The sequence below is a fragment of the Anser brachyrhynchus genome (assembly GCF_964034855.1).
Source record: "Anser brachyrhynchus genome assembly, chromosome: 1".
Taxonomy (NCBI): Eukaryota; Metazoa; Chordata; class Aves; order Anseriformes; family Anatidae; genus Anser; species Anser brachyrhynchus.
Window position 1 is genome coordinate 190,897,707 of NC_137694.1, and position 22,639 is coordinate 190,920,345.

Here is a 22,639-nt window from a genome sequence, read left to right on the forward strand (position 1 = left end):
AAGATTGTTCATAACTGAACTTAGGATGGTCCTGAGCTAGGAAAAGAGGCAGTTCAAAAATAGCACTGTAGAATTTCTCATTTTAATGTTGTTTAACTCTGCCTACCCCAATATTACAATCCAGGTTATGATGGGGGTAAGCGCTCAGGTGCTTTAACCTGAGCTGAAAGGCTGCCTCTTCATGGTACTGGAGTTTGGACAGATAGCAAGTTATATGATGGTTTTTCCAGTTATAAAGGTTCCACTGATTAAAGGGGGACTGTCAGCCTTCTGGCTTTGTATGATACCTCTTGTTCTGTGCAGTTCTTTCTTATAACACAGACAACTTTATTCCTTCGTATTCTGTACTCGTCTTTACTGTATGAGATTTAAACCATTTTCTAACAATGGCTTTAGAAATCTACTTGATTTTTTTTGGTCATAATCCCTGTATGATGTTCAGATGAAGTCCTAAAATCAAAATCTTTTAACCTGCAGCACAGCCAAGTACAGCGTGGTGACTTTTCTACCTCGATTCCTGTATGAGCAGATAAGAAAAGCTGCAAATGCATTCTTCCTCTTCATTGCCTTACTGCAGGTATAGTTTTATTGTTTTACTGAACTTTTACTGCATTACAGTTATAAAATAACTTGAATCCTTATGCTTGTATGTTCTAAGCATATATCAAATAGTAATATTAAGGAGGTATGTACTTAATAGTTGAAATTAGAGGGTACTATAGATATTTTTTCAACATAATTCTGAAAATCAAGATAGCTATATTATTAATAAATGGAAACAAGTACTATCACAAAATATGGAGTTATTGACCGTACTGGAAAGGAGGCTGTAGCAAGGTGGGGATTGGTCTATTCTCCCACGTGCCTGGTGACAGGACGAGGGGGAATGGGCTAAAGTTGCGCCAGGGGAGGTTTAGGTTGGATATTAGGAAGAACTTCTTTACTGAAAGGGTTGTTAGGCATTGGAATGGGCTGCCCAGGGAAGTGGTTGAGTCACCATCCCTGGAGGTCTTCAAAAGACGTTTAGACGTAGAGCTTAGTGATATGGTTTAGTGGAGGACTTGTTAGTGTTAGGTCAGAGGTTGAATGAGGTGATTTTGGAGGTCTCTTCCAACCTAGACGATTCTGTGATTCTGTGGAAATAGCATGTGTGGATTCGTGTGAAACTGCTGATTGTTTAGATAGTCCAGGTTTTCACTTTGAATCAGTGATAAACATCGGTTGAATGCTTTCCTTAAGTCAGGAGAAACAAAATAAAAGGCCTGTACAACAACTTCATCATCTAATTTAATAGTAGTAGTTTCTTCAGATCTTTGAGGATAGTTTGCCTACTGAATTTGGATGTCAGTCACGCAGAAATAAGAATTTAAGCTCTACCATCTCTCTGCTGAAATAATTGCATAAAATGATAAATTTACTAGAAACTTATTTTTAACATAGAATGGATCTCTCTTTTCCCTCTGTTCACAGCAAATTCCAGATGTCTCTCCAACAGGAAGATATACCACCTTGGTGCCATTGCTATTTATTTTAACTGTTGCTGGCATCAAAGAAATCATAGAAGACTATGTGAGTATGGATTATGATATGGGGAATCTGTGCTAACAACAAAAGAGGTGCTTCAAAAAGCCATAAAATGCCATAAAGCTGTGCATTTCTAAGTCGATTCAAATGATGAATGATGGCAAAGTACCATTTAATTTTCAAAGATGCTGACTCTACTAGAATTTCTGTAGCACACTGAGATAAATTAAGTGTTTTTCGTTACAGCTAAATGGCAATCAAGGAAGTTGTATGGAAGCAACTTAGTGAAAACTGGAATGATTCTTTATACTTATTCAAACTTGCTTACAAGTGCTTTCATTAGAAAGGCCTGGCTAGAAGGCCAGTGTTATTTTAGTAGCACTGTAGATTCCTGACAGTTGTGTGGGCTTTTTAGTTGGTCTTGAAGACTGGAGATTAAAAATAAATAATAATAAAAACAAATAATCCATTTCAGCGTAAAGCGAACTGTTTTGGAGAAAATCTGTGTTAAGTTCCTTAGATACTCTTTATAGTAGGATCTTTTTGCTTTTCAAAGTTCCGATGAATAACTTAAAAAATAGTTTAAACACATAGCACGTATACTACAACTGTCATCTAAATACACTGTCGCTCACTACTACTTTTGCTTTTTTTCTCTCCTAAAAAACAGTTTTGGAGACTTAAGTTTTTTGCTGTTGATCCAGGTTTTGGTCTGATTTTCAACATGTTGTTGACTGTTGTCTAAAGCCATGTTATTTTCTTTTATAAACTATTTGGATTTAGATGATCAACGTGGCTTTTTTCAAAACTATCACACAGGCAAAAAGGACCCGGTGTATCCTCTTGTGGTCTGTCCTGTTTCTAGCTCTAGTAGTTTCAGAATCTAATGAAATGTAATGAAGTATAATGAAATGTTTTTCCTTGCAGAAAAGGCATAAGGCAGACAGTGCAGTGAATAAAAAGAAAACAGTAGGTAAGGCTAAATTTTAAATATTTGAAGTGCAAATATGGAATACCAGAACACTTTTTTTTTTTTTAAAACAATGCTGTTGCTTAAACTGTCATAACGGCAGTGAGTGAATGTCTTTTTGGACTAGGTGTGTTAGCACCAAACCTTACTAAGTGTTTCAGATTGTTGCTTACAGTGTCACACTTGGGAGTGAGAAGTGGGGGGATGAAACTTTCAGAATTTAAAAGCTGATATAACTTCAAGGTTGTCCAATGGTAGACAATGCTCAGCCCCTTCCTGAAAACCAAGCAATTTTCTTCTTCTCCAGAACACTGCCCTGACTGTTTAAAACCCACCGAGGCTGTAAAAGTTTGTCAACTGGTTTTTTTTTCAAAATTGCATAGTCTGGGTTGGACAGTTGAGGCTGTATCTGGTTGAATTGTACCTTCTGGGGACTTTGGTGTGCTCTTCAAATGAGCTACGTGTGTGAATTGCATAAGACTGAGGAGAAAATTGTTCACACCTCAAATAGGGGGCCAGGCTCTTCAGCCTTAATCTGTTGCACACTGCATTTCTGAACCTCTTTAAAAACTGGCTGCAGCTGCTTTCAGTGAAGGGTTTGGTCTTATTTAGGTGTACGTGATGTGCTCAGAGCTGGACCGGCCTTGGTTACCTGACAATGGCCGGGCATATATAGATATATTTGACATTACTGTTTAGGTTAGGGATGTATAAAGTAAATGCAGAGTACCTGAAGAGCTACTGGGTGGACAGTGTTCCCGAGTAGATGATCAATGTGTGTGTTAAGACACCGTAGGACCTGGGCACTACAGAAGCTAAGGCCTGTTTCAGTTCCTTGCTCCCCCCGCCAAGCCCCACACCCCTATCCCTTTCAGCTTTGACTAGGGTCAAAACTTAAGATTCTACTTCTGTCAAAGTTGGTCTTTGCTTTTTGGTAGGTTTTTGGGTCTGCTTGACACTTAAGTCTAAGCCCTGTATGATGGAATGAGGTGGTAGTGAGGCTAGGTGGATCAGAGTGAAAATGGAGTGAAATCCAAGGGAATAGGAGAGAAGCAAAACAAACAAAAGCCTGATACGGTGAAGATATTTCCTAGTACTGATTGATGATGAGCAGTAGCGCCCTTTTATTTAAGGAGTGAGTAATGACGTCCACCTTCTGCAAATGAAATGCCAAGAAGAAGTCAGGCCACCAGCTATTTCCTATCAGGTGATAACTGATTGCATGTAAACGTTAAGAGAATCCTATCCTTTCTTCAATGCATGTGTCTACAGCTTTGGACAAAACGTGGTCCAAACTTCTGAAAAGTATTTTTCTGATTTGTGTGCTAGTTCTGACTCCAGTCAATGTTCCCTGCTGCTGCTGTCGTTTTTGAAATTTGTCTGTGTCTTGGTTATTTATTCTGATCTAACTTTAAATTTTCTTTGCAGTTCTAAGAAATGGGATGTGGCAGAACATTATATGGAAAGAGGTAAATAAAATTAGGGGTAGGAGAAAGTGTTCACAATTTTTTCTTGCTGGAATAAAGTAAGAGGCCTAGAGTTACCATGCCTTGCGTGAGAATTTCCTGTGACCTGGGGTGGGAGGGATCCTCTAAGTTATAATAATGAAAATTGCCATGAGCAAGGCACCGAGTACCAACCTAAAAATTTTAGTACTACGTTTCAGACAAATGCTGATGAACTGTTCTAAGTATTCTTGATAGTTAATATGCCTCAGGGTACAAATAGTATTTTGTTCTCTGTCCATGTCTAGAGAGGAACTTTCACTGCAATGTTGTACTTCTCAGAGAAGTCTAACAGGCTTATATTGATATCTGTGCTCAAAAGTTCTTCTGTTTAGAGGCTAATTAGTAAGGTGTTTGCTCAAGTAAGGAGGAGAAGCCCTGCAGCATGCTGAATCCAGGTTGTGAGAAGCCCTCTTCTGGGACCTGCTGAGATTTATTGGTAGAACTTGCTGAAATCCTTCAGGATGCAGTGATCTAACTGTGGCTCTTAATTCCCTTTTAAGAAAAAATTAGCTCTGTTAACTAATAAAGGAAACTAAGGAAAAGTACAGTCTTTTATAACCTCTGGGAAATAAGACTTAGCGCAGGAGACCTAAATGCAATCCTGCTGAAGTGTTAGACTATAACAGAACTAAACTAAAGATTACTGGGGATTCTGAAGCCTCATGGTAGTGTTTGTTCATGCTGTTTGATGCCCTGTTTATAATGAGGACACTGAATGCAACGACAGTAGTTGAAGCTGAGCCTGCAAACTGTGGTTGTTCCTTCCCCTTCCCCCTTATTTATACCCTTTGACTTCTCAAGCACATCTCGAATTGGTCTGTGTCTTGCACCTGCATATTGTCCAGGCTTGCCTATGTTGTTAGAGATGAACTGTTTTGTGCTATCAACATGTTTACTCTAAGACAGACTTCTGATATTTTTTGTGCTGAAATACAAGGGAATTTGTTTTCAGTGGGATCCAAACAGGACTAATGACTTTCCCTGTTCAAACATGCCATCTGTTTTAATTTTCATAAATTAATGTGTTCAAGTATTTTAGGCCCATTTCAATGGGCAATACATGGGATGCTCAACAGTCTGATATGCTTCAGGTGGTCCTGGCTTACTGTCTTGAGAGTTGCACGGGGCTTTACTTGTAAGAAGGACCGAGTATGTGTGACACCTTTTACAGGTGCTGGAAACTGTTAGGTCTTCTGTACTCCAGAAATTATAACTTTGCGAATCTCAAGTGACTATAGGCCAGGAAAGAACTGGCTGATATTTTCTATCTGTAGGGGCGATATGCTTCTTGCTAGGGACTAATACAAGCAGTGTCTTATGCATTACTTAGGTGCATAAGTAATGTGGAGAAAAAATAAGAGAAACACTTGAGGAAAGTAAACTTTAAGTAAAGGTACTTTTTCACCTGGAGAAATCTTTCTGTGGGTTAGATAAGACTGTACTTAAAGAAATGAACTCAGATTTGTGTAACAGCTGGATTATAGAATAAACCAATCACTTTTCCTACAAATAAGCCACAGAATTTTACACTCTTCAATAGAGCATATATTTATTTTTTCTGTAGAGAATACCTTACTTAGCCTTCAGAAAAGGGAAGGTTTTGGTACTAGATTTTCAAATTTGCAGTGAAAAGTACTCCAACTTCCAGCAGCACTGTCTGTAGTTGTTTTGTGCATGATGTTCTTTTGGGTGAAGGAAAATAACAAACTAACATTGCAGACGAGCATACTGTTTGTTTTTCTCTTCCATGCTACTGTACTCCTGTCCCTGATTCACCAGGTAGCAGTAGGCGATATTGTGAAGGTCACCAATGGGCAGCATCTTCCAGCAGACATGATCATTATATCTTCCAGGTATCCTGAATGGGTGTGGAAATGTCTGATGAACTGAGGTGCAGAGGGCTCTAAACTCTGTATTTGCTAGTAATAAAAACAGACATCAGATGACACTACGTCTTCTCCACATCTCAGATCAAACTTCAACAATGTCAAAACATGCTTTACTAGGCAATTACTTCCCTTATCATTGCTGATAGGTTCTTAAGAAAGAAGGCTTCTTAAAGACTTGGTAGTATTACATACTTCTAATGCACCAAGTGTATCACTGAGTTTGGAAGATGGAAGATAGGTTGCACAAGCTTGATGCAGGTAATTGTTTTATGGCCTTCTGAGGACCCCTCCATTTAATCAAGGAAACATCAGTTTTCTTCCAGTTAATTCCATTGGATTTCCAGGATATTTTCTTGCCCCTCAGGAAAGATTTCTTCGAAAGCTATTCAAACAATAATTTCAGAAGGCTAGCCCAGCTGGCATCTAAATAACTAGCCAGCAGAATAGATTTTGGGTTTCATTCATGTGCTTGTTGTCTTTTGGCCATACACGTGTTGCATCATCCCTAGTGTGGTAGCAACAGCAAAATGAGTACTGCCCATTTCCCCTTGTGGGATATGGGACAACTTACTTTAAACAGATATGGTGAAAAATGAAGGCTGGTTGGTGATTCATGGAAGCGTTTGGGATGGTATTCAGCTGCTGCACTATCTTCTATGTTTTGTTGGACAGCTTAAGGGGTCAAATCAACACCACTAAGCACACAGGCGAGAGAGATTTGAACAAGAGACACTAGTGCAGTTTTTGTTCTCGCTTTTTTTTTCCAAGTAGAAATCTTCATTCATTAGGTATCTTCATTCCGTGGTTTACAGTGTTGTATTTATAAAAACAAAACCACTTTTTATAATAAACAGTTGTCAACCTTCACATGCAGTTAATTAGGCTACATGTTAATTAGACATAAATAAATTTGTTTCAGTATTGAGAAATACTTGTTCTGCTAGAACTTCTTTAATTTATTATACAAAACAAAAAACACAAAAACCACACCTTTCTGATTTGTACCTTAACTTGCATGGGTCAGCTTTTTGTTCTATATTATTCTACTAACTCTTTACTTAAAGGCTTGGCTTCTGTGACTGGTTTTATGTTAACTCTACTACATGTTTACATAAAGGAAGCTGTCTCTGTATCTGGACAGCAATTCCAGTTGGCAGACAGTGAGTCAAATGTTGGTTGTCCAGCTAGTGAAATCTAAATTTGTTCATGCCGCAAGCTTTTTTTTTCCTGGAGTGATTGTAAATGAGTATTTGAAGAGCTGTGTTCTGGGAGTCCTGGGTGTCTTTATGCTTCCATAAATGCAATGATCATAGATGAAATCAAGCGATTAAGCTGTACTTCTGGGTTTACACAGCAGGGTGATCTTGCAGTACAAGTACAGAAGTGGCTTTGAAATTGCAACTAGCTCATGTATTTCATCATCCGATATGTTGGCACTACAGGGGTGGACATACTAGCAGTAAGCATAGATGTGATCCTGCTTCAAGACTGGAAGGCTGCTGGAGAGCTTGCAGAGCAGAGGTTCACTACGTAAGAGCAGTTAATGTCTGTCCCTGCCTTCTTTGGCCATTAGTGTAGGAATGTGGGTGAGCGTTATCCTATCTCAGGTTAAAGATAAAACTGGTTTGTTGCTTTGCTGTTGCTCGTTGAATTGTTCTTTGTGGAGCTGAAAGCACTTTGTAAACAGCAAGGACATTTTTTCCACACACAGGTAGTATCAACATAATCTGGTAAGAAATGGAGCTTTATGGGGAGTTTCTCTTCCTTTACATGCTGGGTGATTTTTATTTATTTTTTTAAGAAGAAGTTTTCTAAGATGTTACCTGCCCATGAATATGTGTAGACAGGGCTGTGTTTAGAGCTGTACCATAAGACATACTTATGTATGTGTACTTGTGTAGTGAGCGGTAAGCAAGAAGCGCAGATTTGGTAGTTATTGGACAAAAATATTCTTGTTGCTTTCTTCAGAATTTGTAGCATTTTATGATGTGCTTGTTTAACTGGAAGTAATCATTAAAAATAATGCTTCCACAAACTGTTCTTCTATCAGACAAGTTGTGGGGGGCTTCAGGACAAAGTACTATCTCTGTTGTGGGACTTTGTGTGCTTCTTGGCTATGAACCTCAAGATTAAGGCCTGAAGTGAAACCCTTGGGCTGAATGAATGTTTCAGTGCCTTGTTGGATTTTGGCAACCTGGGGAACTGAGTTCTGAAACTAGAAAGCTTCTCCAAGCTGTAATCACTTCTTGTGACTTTTTTTTAAAAAAAAAAAAAACTTGAAAGCTGGCTGTGGGCTGTGTACTGGAGGAGCAAAAGCCATTCCTTACCTGTGCCAAGTCGGTGGGCTGCATTTCATACTTCGGGCAGCCTCTGGCGAGTGGGAGGAAGGAGCCTTGCTCTTCAGACCTGCTGTGCTTGGGGTGTGATGGGAAGGCCCAGGCGCTGGCCTTGACCAAGTCCAAACACATTCCCAGTTCTGGTGGATACGGGGCTGATATCAGCATGGGGAGGGTGGATGTGCCAAGCCTTATCACATAGTTCTCCATTGCCACTGTGGCAGTTTATCTTTGCAGAAGGCCCACAGGCTTTTTGCTTTCTTACAGGCAGGACTCCCAACAGCATCAGGTTTCTTTTCCTGGGCTGTGCGTGCTACGTGTCCAGATGAATGAAGTGAGCATTGGTGTCTGGAACAAAAGGAGATCAAAGAAAAGACAGCTTGCCCTGAAGTCATAGCTATTGCATGAAACTCTGAAAGCCAGATCTTCTTTATCACATCTGTAGCTTCTGGTTATCAGATTTGACTGCTTTGTTTGGAGAGCAGAGGGCCAGAGGTAGTAGCCGAAGGGAGATCTTCCCTCAGAAAGAAGTGGAGGTGAGGGAAGAGGATGGTATGACTGCAGCAGGAGGTGTGAATGGTGAGAGATGAGGCAATTCTTGTCTCCTTCAGCTGAAACCTGGCAGTTCTGGGTGCAATCAGAATCCTCACTTGCACTGGGATGAGAGTGATGTGTAAAAGCAAGGAGGTTTAAACGTGACTTGCAAAGGATAGCTGGTGTTGCCCGGTAGAGAGAAGCTTGTGGTACAGGAACAGCGTTTCCATCGGGCTTATTTTTCTCAAACTCTGTTCTCAAAAGTCGCAATGCAATGTTTTGTGACAACCTAGGATACAAGATTTGTTTGCAAGCATCTTTCTCCTGTTGAATGCAGCTGAAATGGCTGCAGGGGAATAGAAAAGCTGACTTTGAATCAGGCCTGTTATAAGCCTGATTCTCAAAAGATGGTGAGCAGATGGGACCAGGTACCTTAATCTCCAGGAGAAGGATGGCTCACAAAACAAGGGGCAGCTCAACCTGGCTGTCTTTTCAGGCTCCTGTTCTGCATTGGGAAACCAATTTCCATTGCACTTCTTCCCCTCCCACCTTTTGAAAAGAAACCAATATGCCAAGTAATTCTTACAGATTAAAGGTTTTGTGGAGACGGGGAATATAAAAGCCTCCTTTAGAGGGTTGCTAGATTTTAATAAATATCATGTTTAGAGATTTTATTTTATATCATTTGCTGAGTCCTCTATAGATGTTGTGGTGATATGGGCTCTGGTGCACAATCAGTACATATAATTAAAAAAAAAATTAATCCATTTTTCCATTTCCAAAAAAATAGTAATCCATAAACAGATGAATTGACTGATTCATCACTGGAGACATGTATCTTACTCAAACACCATTAGAGCGCAGAACAAGAGACTGGAAATTGATTTTTTTTTTTCTTATATTTATACTGCGTGTGTTTGCATGCATGTGCTTACTGTTTCCTGACTTGAGGCATGCTGTCAGTAACCTGGAGATTGTTTGATTAAAAATTAACTGGGAATTGAAAATTCTCATATTAAATGACTCGAGGTTACACTACGGTCTCCCTATGTGCTGAGCTGCTCTGCGAATTAATTCGCTTTCCAGTCCATGGTAAAGAACATGAATCTTTGATTATACAAGCCGGGGAAATACGCTTAAAAGAAAACCTCCACGTAATGTTTTGTTAATAACAAGTGCCTGCTGGAAGGCTTGTCTTCCTGAAGTTGCAGGCAGTTGTGGCACATCTGGCAGTGTTTATCACGAGAATGTAAAACTGGCACGAGATCCAAGTGCTACCTAATGGCTCCTGGAATAGCTGCTTTATACCAACCTTGGAGGGATAAATACTAGAGGAGGACTAAGAACAGGCTTCTGAACTTGAACCCCCAGCTACGAGCAGACAACCAGACATTGGTTATGCCTGAACATTTGGCTGGAGATAGGTATTCAGGTGCAAGTAGCTGAAGCTGTTAATCCACTGGAGTCCTGGTTTCGGCTGGGATGGAGTTAACTTTCTTCCTAGTAGCTGGTGTGGTGCCGTGTTTTGGAATTAGGCTGAGAGCAATGCTGATAACACCCCGATGTTTTAGTTGTTGCAGGGCAGTGTTTGCGCAGAGCCAAGGCCTTTCAGCTCCTCGTGCTGCCATGCGAGGTACCTGGGGGTGCACAGGGAGCTGGGAGGGGACACAGCCGGGAGCTGGCCAAAGGGACATCCCATGCCATGTGGCGTCATGGTCAGCAATAAAATTGGGGGGGCTGGACGGGGGGGCTGCTGTTGTTTGGGACGGGCTGGGCATCGGTCGGCTGGTGGTGAGCAATTGCGAAGTGCTTCACTTGCTTTTATTCTTCCCTTGCATCTCGTTTTTTTTTCTTATTAATCTGTCCTTATCTCAACCTCCGAGTGCCTGTGCTTTTACCTTTCTCTGATTCTCTCCCCAGTCCTGCTGGGAGGGGTGGGTGAGAGATGGGCTGTGTGGTGCGGAGCTGCCGCCGGGTTAAGCCCCAACGCCTGCTCGTGGTCATTTGAAATGCATCTGAAAAGTTGGTCCTGTGATCGGGAAAGCTGAGCTTGAACTTGTGGGGTTTGATCTACCAGTAAATGAATCTTAAATCACTTTAATGTTTTGTGTGACAAACATTGTGAGCAGCAGGAGAACGGTTAAATACTGTAATTAGGTGCTCCCCCCACTCATTCTGTCTGTTCTGAGACAGCGTGCTAGGGCTTTCTAACCTCCTGGAATGAACTAGCAGGTAAGCTAGTACTGCATGGGGCTGTGACATGTAATAGCTGGAGAGCTTGCCAGTTCATCCCAGCACAGCTCCCATGGGTTTCAGCTGTACCGAATCTATCCTGAAATTACTCCAACACGGGCTTTCTAATGGTATGTAAACCAAATGTCATCTGTATTTCTGTTGTAAGGTACTCAGGATCTAAATGGCTTCATAACAAACACAATTAGTCTAAACAGAGCTGTAAAGAATAATGCCCAAGTCCGAAGTCTTGTAGCAGACAACGATTTCTACAGTAATTGCTAACTGGTATGGTTTGTGGCCAGTACTCAGGGAGTCACCGGAGCAGGAATAAATGCACTTAAGCTGGTTGTGGCATTCCTTCTGGCTCGTGGTCCTTCTCATTGGCTTGCCAGAAACTTGGCTTATTTACTTCCTTTTCCACGGTGAAGTGCCAGGAGTGAAGAGGGAGCAAAGTGCTTGCTTTATGACTTTCTGCTCACTTGGTGGAACCAGCTGTGCTGCTGGCTGCGGGCCCTGCGCGGGTTTCCAGGGCTGCGCTGGGCTTCATGCTGCCCCTTGTACTGCCTGGGCAAAGGGGAGATGCACAGCTCACCAGCCATTTGTGGAGGTGTATTTAAGTGGTTCCTCCACGCGGAGTGAAGGTTTGGAGGGCTCAGCGTGCAGTGAAGTGGTCGTGAGTTTCAGGGCTAGGGGCGTGGGAGTAGTTCTGGGACCAGATCTGAGCTTGAATTATGTTCAGTAGCTTAAACTCTGTGGAGTCCTTAAACTCTGTGGAGTCCTTTTCCTTGAGGAGCACAAATATTTTACTTCCTACAGAAAGAAAACCTCCATTTATTGGGACTCCCATCAGTGGATGTGAAGTTCAGCTCTTCCAACAGTATGCTCCTGGCCTCCAGAAGTGCTTGCCTTTCACCAATGAATCAGAGAACGACGATGCAGTAGGACACTTAATAGCTTAAGAAAACTAGAAATAAGAGAAAACACTTGACATACCGATGCTCATTAAGTTACTCACCCTATATTTAACTTCAAATTATTTAAAATAAGGACAGCAGTGAAGCTTTGAATATCACTGCAGCTAGTGAGGTTCTTTTTTGTTTAGGGATTGAGCAGCCAGCATCGCTAGGTGAGCACAGCTGGAAGGAGCCTCTTCAAGTTTTGGTATTTAGGAGACAGCGGCAGCAGTGCTGCTGTTAGATGCAGTAACCTCTGCTCCAGCACATTTGGCCCACAAGAGCAGGTGTAGGCTCCTCTCTGAGAAACTCAGGCTGCCTTAAGGAGCAAAGCGTGGGAAATGGAGAGTGGGAGGGAAAGAGGCTGCCAGGATAAGAATCACCCTTTAAAAGTTTCTGTTCTGCTCCCTAAGGATATCAGGATGCTTACCAAAAAAAGACCAGCCTCTGCACTGCAGCTGTATTTCAGTAAGCACCCAGTAAGCTCTTACAGTTGCAAATGGCATGACTGTTTTTAATACAGCCTCTCACAGGGAATGAACCAGCTGCTGTCTGCTAGACACTTCCCTTAAGAGCCCTTGCCCTAAGGCAGGGAGGCACAAGACCCGCAGGAATTGCAGCAGAGCTGTGCCCAGTTCCCAGCAGAATTTCCCAGTAACTTTCCATTTTATATGGCCTTACTTGAGTTTATATCCAATGTGCTTTATCCAAGTATCACAATGTTCCTGAGGAAAGCTAAGCGCTGGTCTCAACTCTGTGGCATTTAAACGACTGTAGTCATTAAAACAACTGTAGTCATTACAGTGATAGCCATATATGTGAGGATGTTGTGCAGTTACCCAGGAACATGTTGAACTAAAACTTTTCCTCTTTCAGATTGGGCACATTTGGTCTTTCAGTGTGGGCAGCCCAGCTGAGGACCACGTGTAGACTCGTGTTTGTGGAATGCCATAGCCATGCTGGTCAAGAGGTTAAAGCTTTCTTGCTGTGAAGAAATACTAGAATGCTTTACATCTTAAGACAATGTCAAAGCGCTCTTGAACATAAAACATGGTTTGTAAATTACCCCATGATTTCTAGCAAAATACTGTAAGGGATATGGTTGGTTTTGTAGGGAACCAAGGCCAGGGGAGGACTAAAACTTGCTTGAATTCTTGGGGCTGGGTTTCTGGGAAACTGAAGAGCTCAGAAATTATTTAAGTACTATTATCTAAAGGGTTCCTTCAGTACCAAAACATTTAATGGTATTTGACTCAAAGAATAGCTGAATTTTGTAAATGGCATGTCTGATATATTGATCTCAGAGATAGGGATGCTGGAAGTGACTGGAAAGGGTCTGGACCCTGTTAGCCGAGGGAGATCTCTTGCGCTGCCAAAGGGCTGCGCAGCTCTGACCGACCTCGGCCCTTTCTGCCAAATGCCCTGACTGCAAAAAAGGAGCCGTCTTTTGGTGGCCAGGCATACTGAGACTGAACTAAATCTCTGATGTAGGTGGTTAGAGGTTTTCTTTTGGTGTGCTTATGCTGGTGACTATCTGAAGTATTTGCAGTTGCTTAGTACTTCGTTAGTAAATCCAGCTGTGCAGTCCTGGCTTATTCTAGCACGTAGTTCTGATCGTATAATCACAAGGTCGCTGTAGGAGCAGACAGTGTAATTCTGCAGCTGATCTGGTATTTAGTTACTCGCTGGGGTTGTTAATAAGTTCGTTCGAGTGAGGAATTACATGTCTCTCTGTTCTGTTTGCAAGCGTGTTTTTTTATCAAGTCCTTATAGTTCTTTAATGTACCCAATAAATGGGATACCGAGTGAATACTAAGCTGGTAAAAGGTTGTTGTGGCTCTGTATACTAACTTAAGCTTATTTTCAAGTCTGCTATTTTACCAGAGCAAATGTTGGACTCAGAAGGACTTATACTGTGCTGAATTATCACTAACCTTCATGCAATGGCATCTGTTACGTCAGGACTGAACTTTGTTTTCAGAGTTAAAACAAATTCCAAGTGCTTCAGCTTCATGATACTTCAGATCAGCTGCATGTTGGAGCTCTAGCACAATTTCCAGGTGGTACAGGGGGAAATGAACCTGCACTGCAAAACAATTTAGCTGTGATAGCAGAGAACCCTGACGACTCTTAATATGAAGGGTCAGGGACAACAAGATAAGGTGTATGTTGTTTTTTTTTAAAGAGCAAAAAACAAGTCCCCAAACCATCATTTTAAAATATAGTGATGTTTTAAAAACAAAGCATTAAAAAACCTTTTAAAACTTTTTTTTTTTTTAACTGACTCACTCTTTCAGTTCCTGGAGCTGACAGTACTGACTGGCTGATACTCAGCATTATCCATGGACGGATTTCCCGTAATAAAAAGCAGTATTGATACAAGGCAGTGCACTGTTGATGGTAAACGTGCCAACAGTACTAGCCTAAAAGACTCCTGCCTTTTCTTGAGTGTACCCTGCAAATGGTTTGTCTCCTACTCGTTCTGAGTAATGCTAAGGGGGTATGCGTGAGCCACCAAAGGATGTCTCAGAGGTTTAGCAACAGATATATTCAGAGAGAATTTGAGCTGGATCACTCTGCTTGATGAGGAATACTATGCAGTTTGGGTGGAGGAACTTGAATTTTATTTGGTACTTTTATTCTAGAATGATTTTGGAGTAGTCGCAAGAGGCTAATGGCAAGTATATGCTGAGGTACTCTTTTCTTACTGATGTTCTTTGAAATAAAATGTAACGAGTTCATACCCATCTTCAGGACCACAAAACCAGTCAGTATAGAGAGTGATAGCATGGGTACGTCAGTCTCTGTCCTACCAAACACGCATACCTGTCAGGTCTATTATATCAAAGAAAAAAGGTGTTATCTTGCGAGATTTGAAATTACGGTATCAGTGCAGTACAAGTGTTTAGATAAGGCTTTTTGTCTTTGAAAAGAAATAACATGACAAAGGTGAGTGATCTAATTATATCCTCATATAATCCTTTATTTTGATCAGGTGTTCTTTATAGCAGTTTTTTCTGCCCAAAATACATACATCAGGCTTACAGATATGCACAGCAGACAAGAACTCTATCTATGTAAGTATCAGCTTCTAAGTTGAGAAAAATCTGAAGGAAGCTTTATTAGAGAGCATGAGGTACAATTTTTGCTGCTTTACATTTAAAAAAATGAAAATACTTTGGCTAACTTGGGTTGTAATTTCATCCAGAATGATTTTAGGCAGGCGTTACAGAGGCCTCTTCAGTTGTAGCTGAGCCTTTGAGGTCGGGTGCTGGAATCTGGGGTGGCTGTGACAGCTCTGAGGCTGTAGAGAGCAAGTCAAACCCAGGGCAGAAATCAGTCGGCATCCTGCTGGGACGGATCTGGGCCAGGCCAAGCTGGTGTTATTAGCTTTCCTACCTCTGTGTGTGCTACTGTTGCAGTCTGCTTTCAGATCTTGCTGGCCTGGAGAAGGTGAGATAAGTGGGTTTGGTTTGAGATAAGTCATTCATGTGCCCTATAATAGGGAATCACTAATCTAGGCTAGCCAAGGCTAGCCTGGGTACAGCTGTACACAAAGCACAAACAGATACAATACTTCTTGCTCACGGATTCATCTATGTAGGGAATAGATAGTGTTCCCAAACATTGTGCTCAGATGTTTTCCTCATGCATTATGCAACTCTTCCCTAATGAAAGCTAGATAAGAGCAACTAAAATTTTGAGTATCTTCCTCTCCTGAGGAAAAAAAAACACTTACTTGTAGCTAGCAGTATCTGCCATGATTTCCTGTCATTGTCTTGCTCATGAATATTTGATGCCCGTTACTTGATGATCTCTTACCAGCCTTAGCTGTGCCACTTGCCAGGTGATGCTCAGGCTTCCTGCTCTGCCCAGCTTCCAGCCCGGGGTAGGGGATGGGCTTCACACGTGGCTTCTGAGAGACTGAACTGACCCCGCTGTGGCTTCTTACCTGCTGTGGTCCTTACCTGCTGTCTGTCTGTCCCAGTGCTCTCAGCTGTCCTAGCACAACTGCAGCCCTTCACTAAACATACCCAGGGTATCCTAAAGGGGCCCTGACTGCTTGTGCTGGGTTTGTGGCAAGGGTTTGGTAGCAGGGGCCTGCAGGGGTGGCTTCTGTGAGCAGAGCCCAGCAGCTGCCCCGTGTCAGATCAGAGCCAGCTCCAGACAGCTCCAAAGTGACCAACTGCTGGCCAGAGGCAAGCCAGTGAGTGATGCTGGTTGGGCCTCTGGGAGAGCAGATTGAAGGAAGGGGGCAAAAAAACACACTGCACAATGTCAGCTGGGAGAGAGGGGCGAGAGCTGAGAGAGAAGCAGCCCTGCAGCCCCCAAGGTGAGTGCAGCAGGAGGGCAGGAGGTGCTCCAGGCACGCAGCAGCAGTTCCCCTGCGGCCCGTGGAGAGGCCCCTGGTGGAGCAGGCTGTCCCCCTGCAGCCCATGGGTCCCACATGGAGCAGATATCCACGCTGCATCAGCATGAGGTCCTCCACAGGGAAGTGTCCTGGAGATCATATACTTTGTTTGAATGGTAACTTAGGTTATGATCCAAAAAGCCAAATCCTTGCTGCCTTAAAAGGGTGTCTTGTGAGGCTTTTAGCACGCAGCTGATGCTTCCTTTTCTAGTCCCTATCCCAAAAGCAAACCAATGGTCTGCAGGGGGACAGTGGAACGGATGGGGGAAGGACCCTGTAAAGCTGCTGTAGGAGCCATGTAAGTCCCCGTGACTATAAAGCCAGGCTCATACTAATAGGTTTACTACAGGTGAAAAAGAAGTGAAAACTACTTTCCATCTTTAAAGGCAAAGGACTTTTAATAGCTGAAGTGAGAGCTGAATAGGTTTTTAACCTTATTGTTTGATATCCAAAATACTTGTTCAGAAGCAAGGAAAAGTTTAAAAAAAGAAAATGCTTTTTCTACCTGCAGAGATGAATTGATCTCATAACCTCTAACACTACAGATAGCAGCTTCAAAGGGAACAGAAGTAGAGTTGTATTATGTCCTTCTATTAGGATTTTACCTTGTGGAATTTGCTTTGAAAGTCGGTCTGGAAGGGTCAGAGTCCAGGAGGGGGTGGACGGTTGTTTCAAGTGCAAGAACACAGGATGATGTTGAATTCCCCTTTTTTTCTGAAATATATTAAAATGCTCCAAGGCGAGCCACAGGAGTCTCTGTGCAGGGGCATATACACAGTCACGTAATCCACAGTGTCCTACTGTGAATCGAATGCAGAGCAATTTGAAAGTGCAAAACATATATTTCACAGATTGCCATGAGGATCACTTTAATCAGCTTTGAGACCTGCTAATGCTGTAGAGATCTTTGAAGGACTACTGCTGTTTTCATCTTCGTGCAGCTGGTGCAAGACGGAACGAACATCATGTCTCTGTGCCATCGCTGGAAGAGATGCATCTCTATAGGTAACAGTACAACGGGCAGCTGCTTTGGCGCATTATTCTGAACTGTGGGTGGACAGAATGAAGAACAGCAGCTTTGGGAATGCTTTAGAGCAAAAGGTCAGCGTGTATTCGGTAAACCTTTCTAATCTGGCATTGGCTGGAAGCCAATGTCACAGGCCTCGGAGCTTTTAGTAGGGAAGCATCAGAATATGGAGAGCTTTACATCATCAGCATACAGAGAGGAAAACATTTCTGTCTTGTTTAAATTGTTCTCTTAGAAATCAAGATCAGCTGTGCTTGCAGCTGATACGTTTAAAGCTGTTAGTAAATTATAACAGATGCATTATGGAAATGAAAAAAAAAAAAAAAAGCACTCATGTGCCAGAATGCTAATAGAATTATGATGTGCTGAAGATATTTTTAGCTTCAACCAATATTAATACAGGGAAATGTGCCTCAAAAATGGGAGGAGAGCAGACTTAACTGTAAGGATTAGTTGTGACTTATGCTAGGGAGGTTTCTGATGTCTGTTTCTGAAATATTCTTGTAATGACTTGTAATAGATCCACCATGTTTGATACTTGTATGCGTGGCCCACAAATAGAATTACCAGTTACAGTTCTCTAAGGTGGCATTTTAGCACTTCTGTCAGATACGGGGTCTTCCTTGGTCGGTGGGATTATTCAGAAGAGATGCATATTCTTTTTCCAAGTATCAGAATCCAGTTTAGTTGTAACTTCTGCCACCTCATGTTCACTTTTTAAATTGCTTTGGTAAAGAAATTTCTGATAAAATTCCAGGAACTGTAAATAATGATACTGGAAGAAGGGAGTGGAATTACCAGTGTGTGTTTTCAAGTGCTGTGGTTGCAGTGTTACAGTTAAGATTGTTCCTTTGAATAGGAAGATTTTGAGCTGAAAATTCAAAATGAACTTTGTAAAACCGTCTCCGTCCAAGAGGCTGAAAGTCCGTGCAGAATGGACATGGTATGTGTTTTCAGGAGTGTGGATAGTGGAGTCCGCATTTGGTCTGTTGCCTTCTAGGTAAAAAGTTTCTAAGTTACATTAAATAAAAGAGCTCTAAATCCAGTGTTCTCTAAACCCTCTGGAAAGGAAAAGGATTTGTATTCAGTGCATTCTAATGTGTGCAGCTGTGTTTTGAGCTTCACTACCAGTTAGCAGGCAATGCTGATTCAGGATTATTTAAACAAGAGAAAAGAGCAGAGCAGTGTTGGATGAGGTGCGATGCCATCAGTAGGTGAGCAGAAACACAGTTCTCCCAGGTCTCAAAACTGGGTAAACCTCAAACAAGAACACCAGTGCTTGGTATTCCAAGTTCTCATGGGATGTTGGATAAGTTGAAGATGGGAGGTAACAAAGCATGCTTATGTGTTGCTACTGGGACATGTGTCTTTTAGAAACTGTTTCCCCATTATCTCCTTCAAAGCCACCTTACGGGGCTTGTTTCAGGTATGTGCTGTAAGCTGGAAGAACTTGATGATGAACTTCTGGCAGTGTACCTTTAACTCAGCCTTAGTGCCTTTATACTACCTGCGAAGCTGTTGGAAACCTGGAGCGTCTGGATCTTGGATTCAACTCTGAAAGTTGCCTACAAGTTGGAGAAAAGCCTATTATTAGAACCAGCTATTAGAAAACTGATTGCACTTGAAGATGTTTTTGGCTTTGGACCTGAGGAGTTTCAGGGCCAGCTTGGGAGGCTCCTTGGGCTTTCTGGAGCTGTAGAACTTATTACTTATTTAAATTTCTGGTGTTGAACAGGCGCTGGTGAAGCTGAATATTCAGCTTATTTTCAGGCTATTAAATCTCATTTATCTGCTGCCAGAGACTCATTTTTCAGGCACGAAATATTGATTCCCATACATCATTAGCAGACACAATGTTGTGTACCAGGAAAAAGTGCTTCAAGTCCAGGTTATGGTGACAAGCTGATAGCAAATACGTGAGTGAGCTTGGAGAACAGCTGAAGAGAGAGTGGAATAGTACTGATGTCTAGAAAGGCCATTTTTGTCCAATGCAGTATGGGACATTAAACAACACTGGCTTTAACGAATATCAGTTACTAGTTCTCTACTGATCCGCTCGTGGACTGTGTTTATTCTGAAATTGTGGTCCAAAGCAGTAAGCGACCGCATGGAGTTAGATTTTAGTGTCTTTAACCTGTCTTCCATTTAAAGATTTGAGCCTGTGTGGTATATGGTTTGTTTTTCTTCTGGGGAGCAGTATTTGTAAACTTAATCTGGAAGCTGGGGCAGGGGAAGAAGGGACTAATTTTTCTTATCAGTTATACAGGCTCAGCGTTAGAATGTAGCTGACAGTTGTGGCTATGAAGCATGGGTCAGAATAAGAATAGATTGTATTTGTTTCTTCTGCAGTTGTATTAGCTCAGCATTATCAGCAGAAGCTGATTGTTTTTGACATTAAGTGGGCAAGTACAAAATGACTTGAGAGATGGAGAACAGCTATTTTAGGCAAAGTGCTATTCCTCTTGTGGTCTCACCAAGGTTGCATACAAGGATTGTTACAGGGAACAAACATCAGGCCTTTCTGCCATTCAAAGAAGCACAAAGAAAGGCACCGAAGAGTCCTTAACTCAGACTGTGGGCGACCCAGGGCACCTTTCATTTCCTGTACCTGAGTATTCTGCCACCTCTTTCTTGCTTTGATTAACGTGGCTGTATGGTATTCCTACAAAGGAAAGTGAATTTTATTGGGTGGACTCACTTCTTATCCTTTACCTCAGTAAGAGCTCTCTTTTGTCTGTTGACCCATCCAGTACTTGTACGTGATCATGCATCTGAGTGCTCCCTATATAGTTCTTGCTAATCTGTATTCCTGTAGTAGCTTAATTCTGTTTTCTGCTTCTTAATTCTATGACTTATCTCCAGCTTTCTGCTAGGAATCTGTTCTGTTCATTAGTGACAACGCTTGGCTTCATCATTCAACTGGATTTGGTCACATGCATCAAAATTCAGGCTCCAGCTGTCTCCGCTTCCAGCGTGCAGTTCCGTTCACTGTCTGATGGAGCCTGCCGTTCAAAACAAGCTGTGTTCCTTGCCTTTAACTCTTTGGGAGTTAAGAGCTGTCGAATCGGTCATCCTTGGATTGATCAATGGACGCAAGCTGTTCTTTCAGCTTAGCTGAGCTCCAAATTTATAGTAGGCATCTTTGCACTGTTCCCTAAATAGCCGTGTTAGGCATTTATACTCTAGGATTTTTACTATTTAAGTTCTTGAAGACTGGATTAACGCATCTTTAAGACCGACACTTGCTGTAAGCTTCATGTCACTCTCTAGTCTGGATTGTAAGCATGCACAAACTAGTGGCCACTCATCTCTCTTGTGGTTTTGAGTGATTAAATGAAATTGTCCAAAAAAAAATATATATTTTTTTCAAAGGAGGTTGACAAGTGACCTCTTTGCAACACGACAGCTTTTCTTGCAGAACAATACACTGTCTGTTCTTAGGCAGCTACTCTAGTTTTAAGCAACTTGGGAAACACTGAGCGGTGTTCAACTGGTTAACCGGCGTGCCCGGCAATATCCTTCTTTGTCTTTGTTAATTTTGTTAGGCTACGTGCATTGGATAGCTATGCAGAGAGCAGGAGAGATGTTATAGAGCTGCTGTCTGTTTAATTTCCTTTGTGATGCCAGGGTTAGCTTGATTGATGACAACTTTCTTCCTGCATCTTGGAGTTCAGAAAATACGCTTCCTTTGCTCAATCATCTCTGTCACACATCTGAAGCTTTATTTACTGTTAATATCCTTTGGGGGGCCAGTCTTCATCTGAGTCTCAATTTCCTTACTGGTCTGTATCTAGCACAGAAGAAAACTCCTGTCTTAAAATCTGATTTTTCTGCTGTGCATAAAAATGTTTTTTCTTTGCTGTTTATCTCTAAAACACCTACAAAGGTACAGATGTCTCTTTGTGTTCTGACTTGAACAGAAGGGTTATCTGAGAGCTTCAAGTCCCAGCACCCCAGGTTTGGCTTGTTACAGAACCTTTCCATAGCTGTCTCTACTGGTTTGACCTGAACGCAAGATTTTGTCCACTATAACTCTAGCTGTTGACAAACACCAATTCAGGTTAAATCTTAAGAATAAATGTGTTACGGAAGAACTCCAACTTGATGTTTTGCTCCTTCAGTATCCTGCTGGTTCTGTTGGAACATGCAACATCTTAAAACAACAACAATAACAAACAAAAGAAGACCAGCATTAGGAAAAGTACCTAGTGTCAGAACTGAGTTCACTTCCAACTTTTCTGTTTTACATTGTCACAAGCCAGTAAGAAAAATACTGTCTTCCCTGGGACTGTTCACTCTGTGTAGTGCTTCTTCTGTTTTACTATACGAGCTGCTAATCTGAGTGGGAGTAGTCACCCAATTACTGAAATGTTAATGCAGGCATCGCACTGTACAAATTGTCCATTTTCTTAGGGTTGTGTGATGGAGAAAACCTTTTATCCTATTAGCGTAAAAGGTGGTTTGCAGGGTTCCTAATGCTTGGAATGATGGAGGCGAAGGGAAACCTCTCAGTTCCAGGGTCATAAGCATTTCCCGATGATGCTCTAAAGCTTGCATACTCGTGTACTGAGTGTGTTGTAGCTAGCAAATATCTGTTGTTAGAAGTTGTCATGGCCTTCTTGTCGTCCTAGACTGAAGTGCTGAATGTTAGTTCTCCAGTCTAAAAGACTTTAAATGCTTAGGCTTAGCCCTGATACTAGCAGGGCTGACACCGTTCACTCTTCAGGTAACTCTGATAACCCCGTAACCTGATGAAACACTACTAGAGCAGAAGTCCAGCAGGAGTGCAGTCCTAGGCTAAAATATACAAAGATACCATGTACTACTATTTTTCTTCTCCTTTTTCAAATTCACCATTTGCATTCTTGCAGAAATCTCGCACTTGTTACTATCACATGTAAAGGGTTGCTTTTAGTAAATGGCCTCTACAGGAGTTCTGCTTGGCCTCAAACCCCAAGGAGCACCCTTGGGAAAGCTGAGGAAATGTATCCTCTTCCACTTTGCTTTATAACTGCCTATTAAAATTGAAGAGATTGTTCTTGTTTCCATGATCAAAGTTAATTGAATATCAGACTTCTTAACTGGACCTACTGAAAGCTTTCAGTTCCTGAAAGATGCTGCGTTAGTAACATCCACTCTGCTCTTCACAGAATTTGAAATCAGCTCGAAGTAAAACAAATCTGAAAAGGGCTACATATTTCTCTGCAGTCATTTAAAAAAATTTTTTTTTGATCCAACTTTGCTCCTAAAAC

At 41.8% G+C, this 22,639-nt stretch overlaps 2 protein-coding genes across 18 annotated transcripts in view; both read left to right on the forward strand.

The window, feature by feature from the left end:
• LOC308188400 (phospholipid-transporting ATPase IB-like) overlaps nucleotides 1–6,884 on the forward strand; it is a 56,784-nt gene extending 49,900 nt beyond the window's left edge. For 4 of the 10 annotated variants that reach the window (XM_080577359.1, XM_080577356.1, XM_080577357.1 and 1 more), the window contains exons 4-8: nucleotides 478–577; nucleotides 1,471–1,569; nucleotides 2,452–2,497; nucleotides 3,923–3,963; nucleotides 5,782–6,862. In XM_080577359.1, the coding sequence (XP_080433485.1) occupies nucleotides 478–577; nucleotides 1,471–1,569; nucleotides 2,452–2,497; nucleotides 3,923–3,963; nucleotides 5,782–5,892 (397 nt within the window). In that variant the 3' untranslated portion in view covers nucleotides 5,893–6,862. Of the gene's footprint in view, nucleotides 1–477; nucleotides 578–1,470; nucleotides 1,570–2,451; nucleotides 2,498–3,922; nucleotides 3,964–5,781 lie in introns of all 10 variants that reach the window. The other 6 variants (XM_080577354.1, XM_080577351.1, XM_080577352.1 and 3 more) reach the window with 4 other exon arrangements.
• Nucleotides 6,885–10,304: 3,420 nt separating this feature from the next.
• The window catches only part of LOC308188390 (phospholipid-transporting ATPase IB-like), a 302,947-nt gene continuing 290,612 nt past the window's right edge, over nucleotides 10,305–22,639 (forward strand). The window contains exons 1-2 of one of the 8 annotated variants that reach the window (XM_080577315.1): nucleotides 10,305–10,394; nucleotides 17,212–17,365. In XM_080577315.1, the coding sequence (XP_080433441.1) occupies nucleotides 17,326–17,365 (40 nt within the window). In that variant the 5' untranslated portion in view covers nucleotides 10,305–10,394; nucleotides 17,212–17,325. Of the gene's footprint in view, nucleotides 10,553–15,863; nucleotides 16,283–17,211; nucleotides 17,366–22,639 lie in introns of those variants that run through there. The other 7 variants (XM_080577316.1, XM_080577314.1, XM_080577317.1 and 4 more) reach the window with 7 other exon arrangements.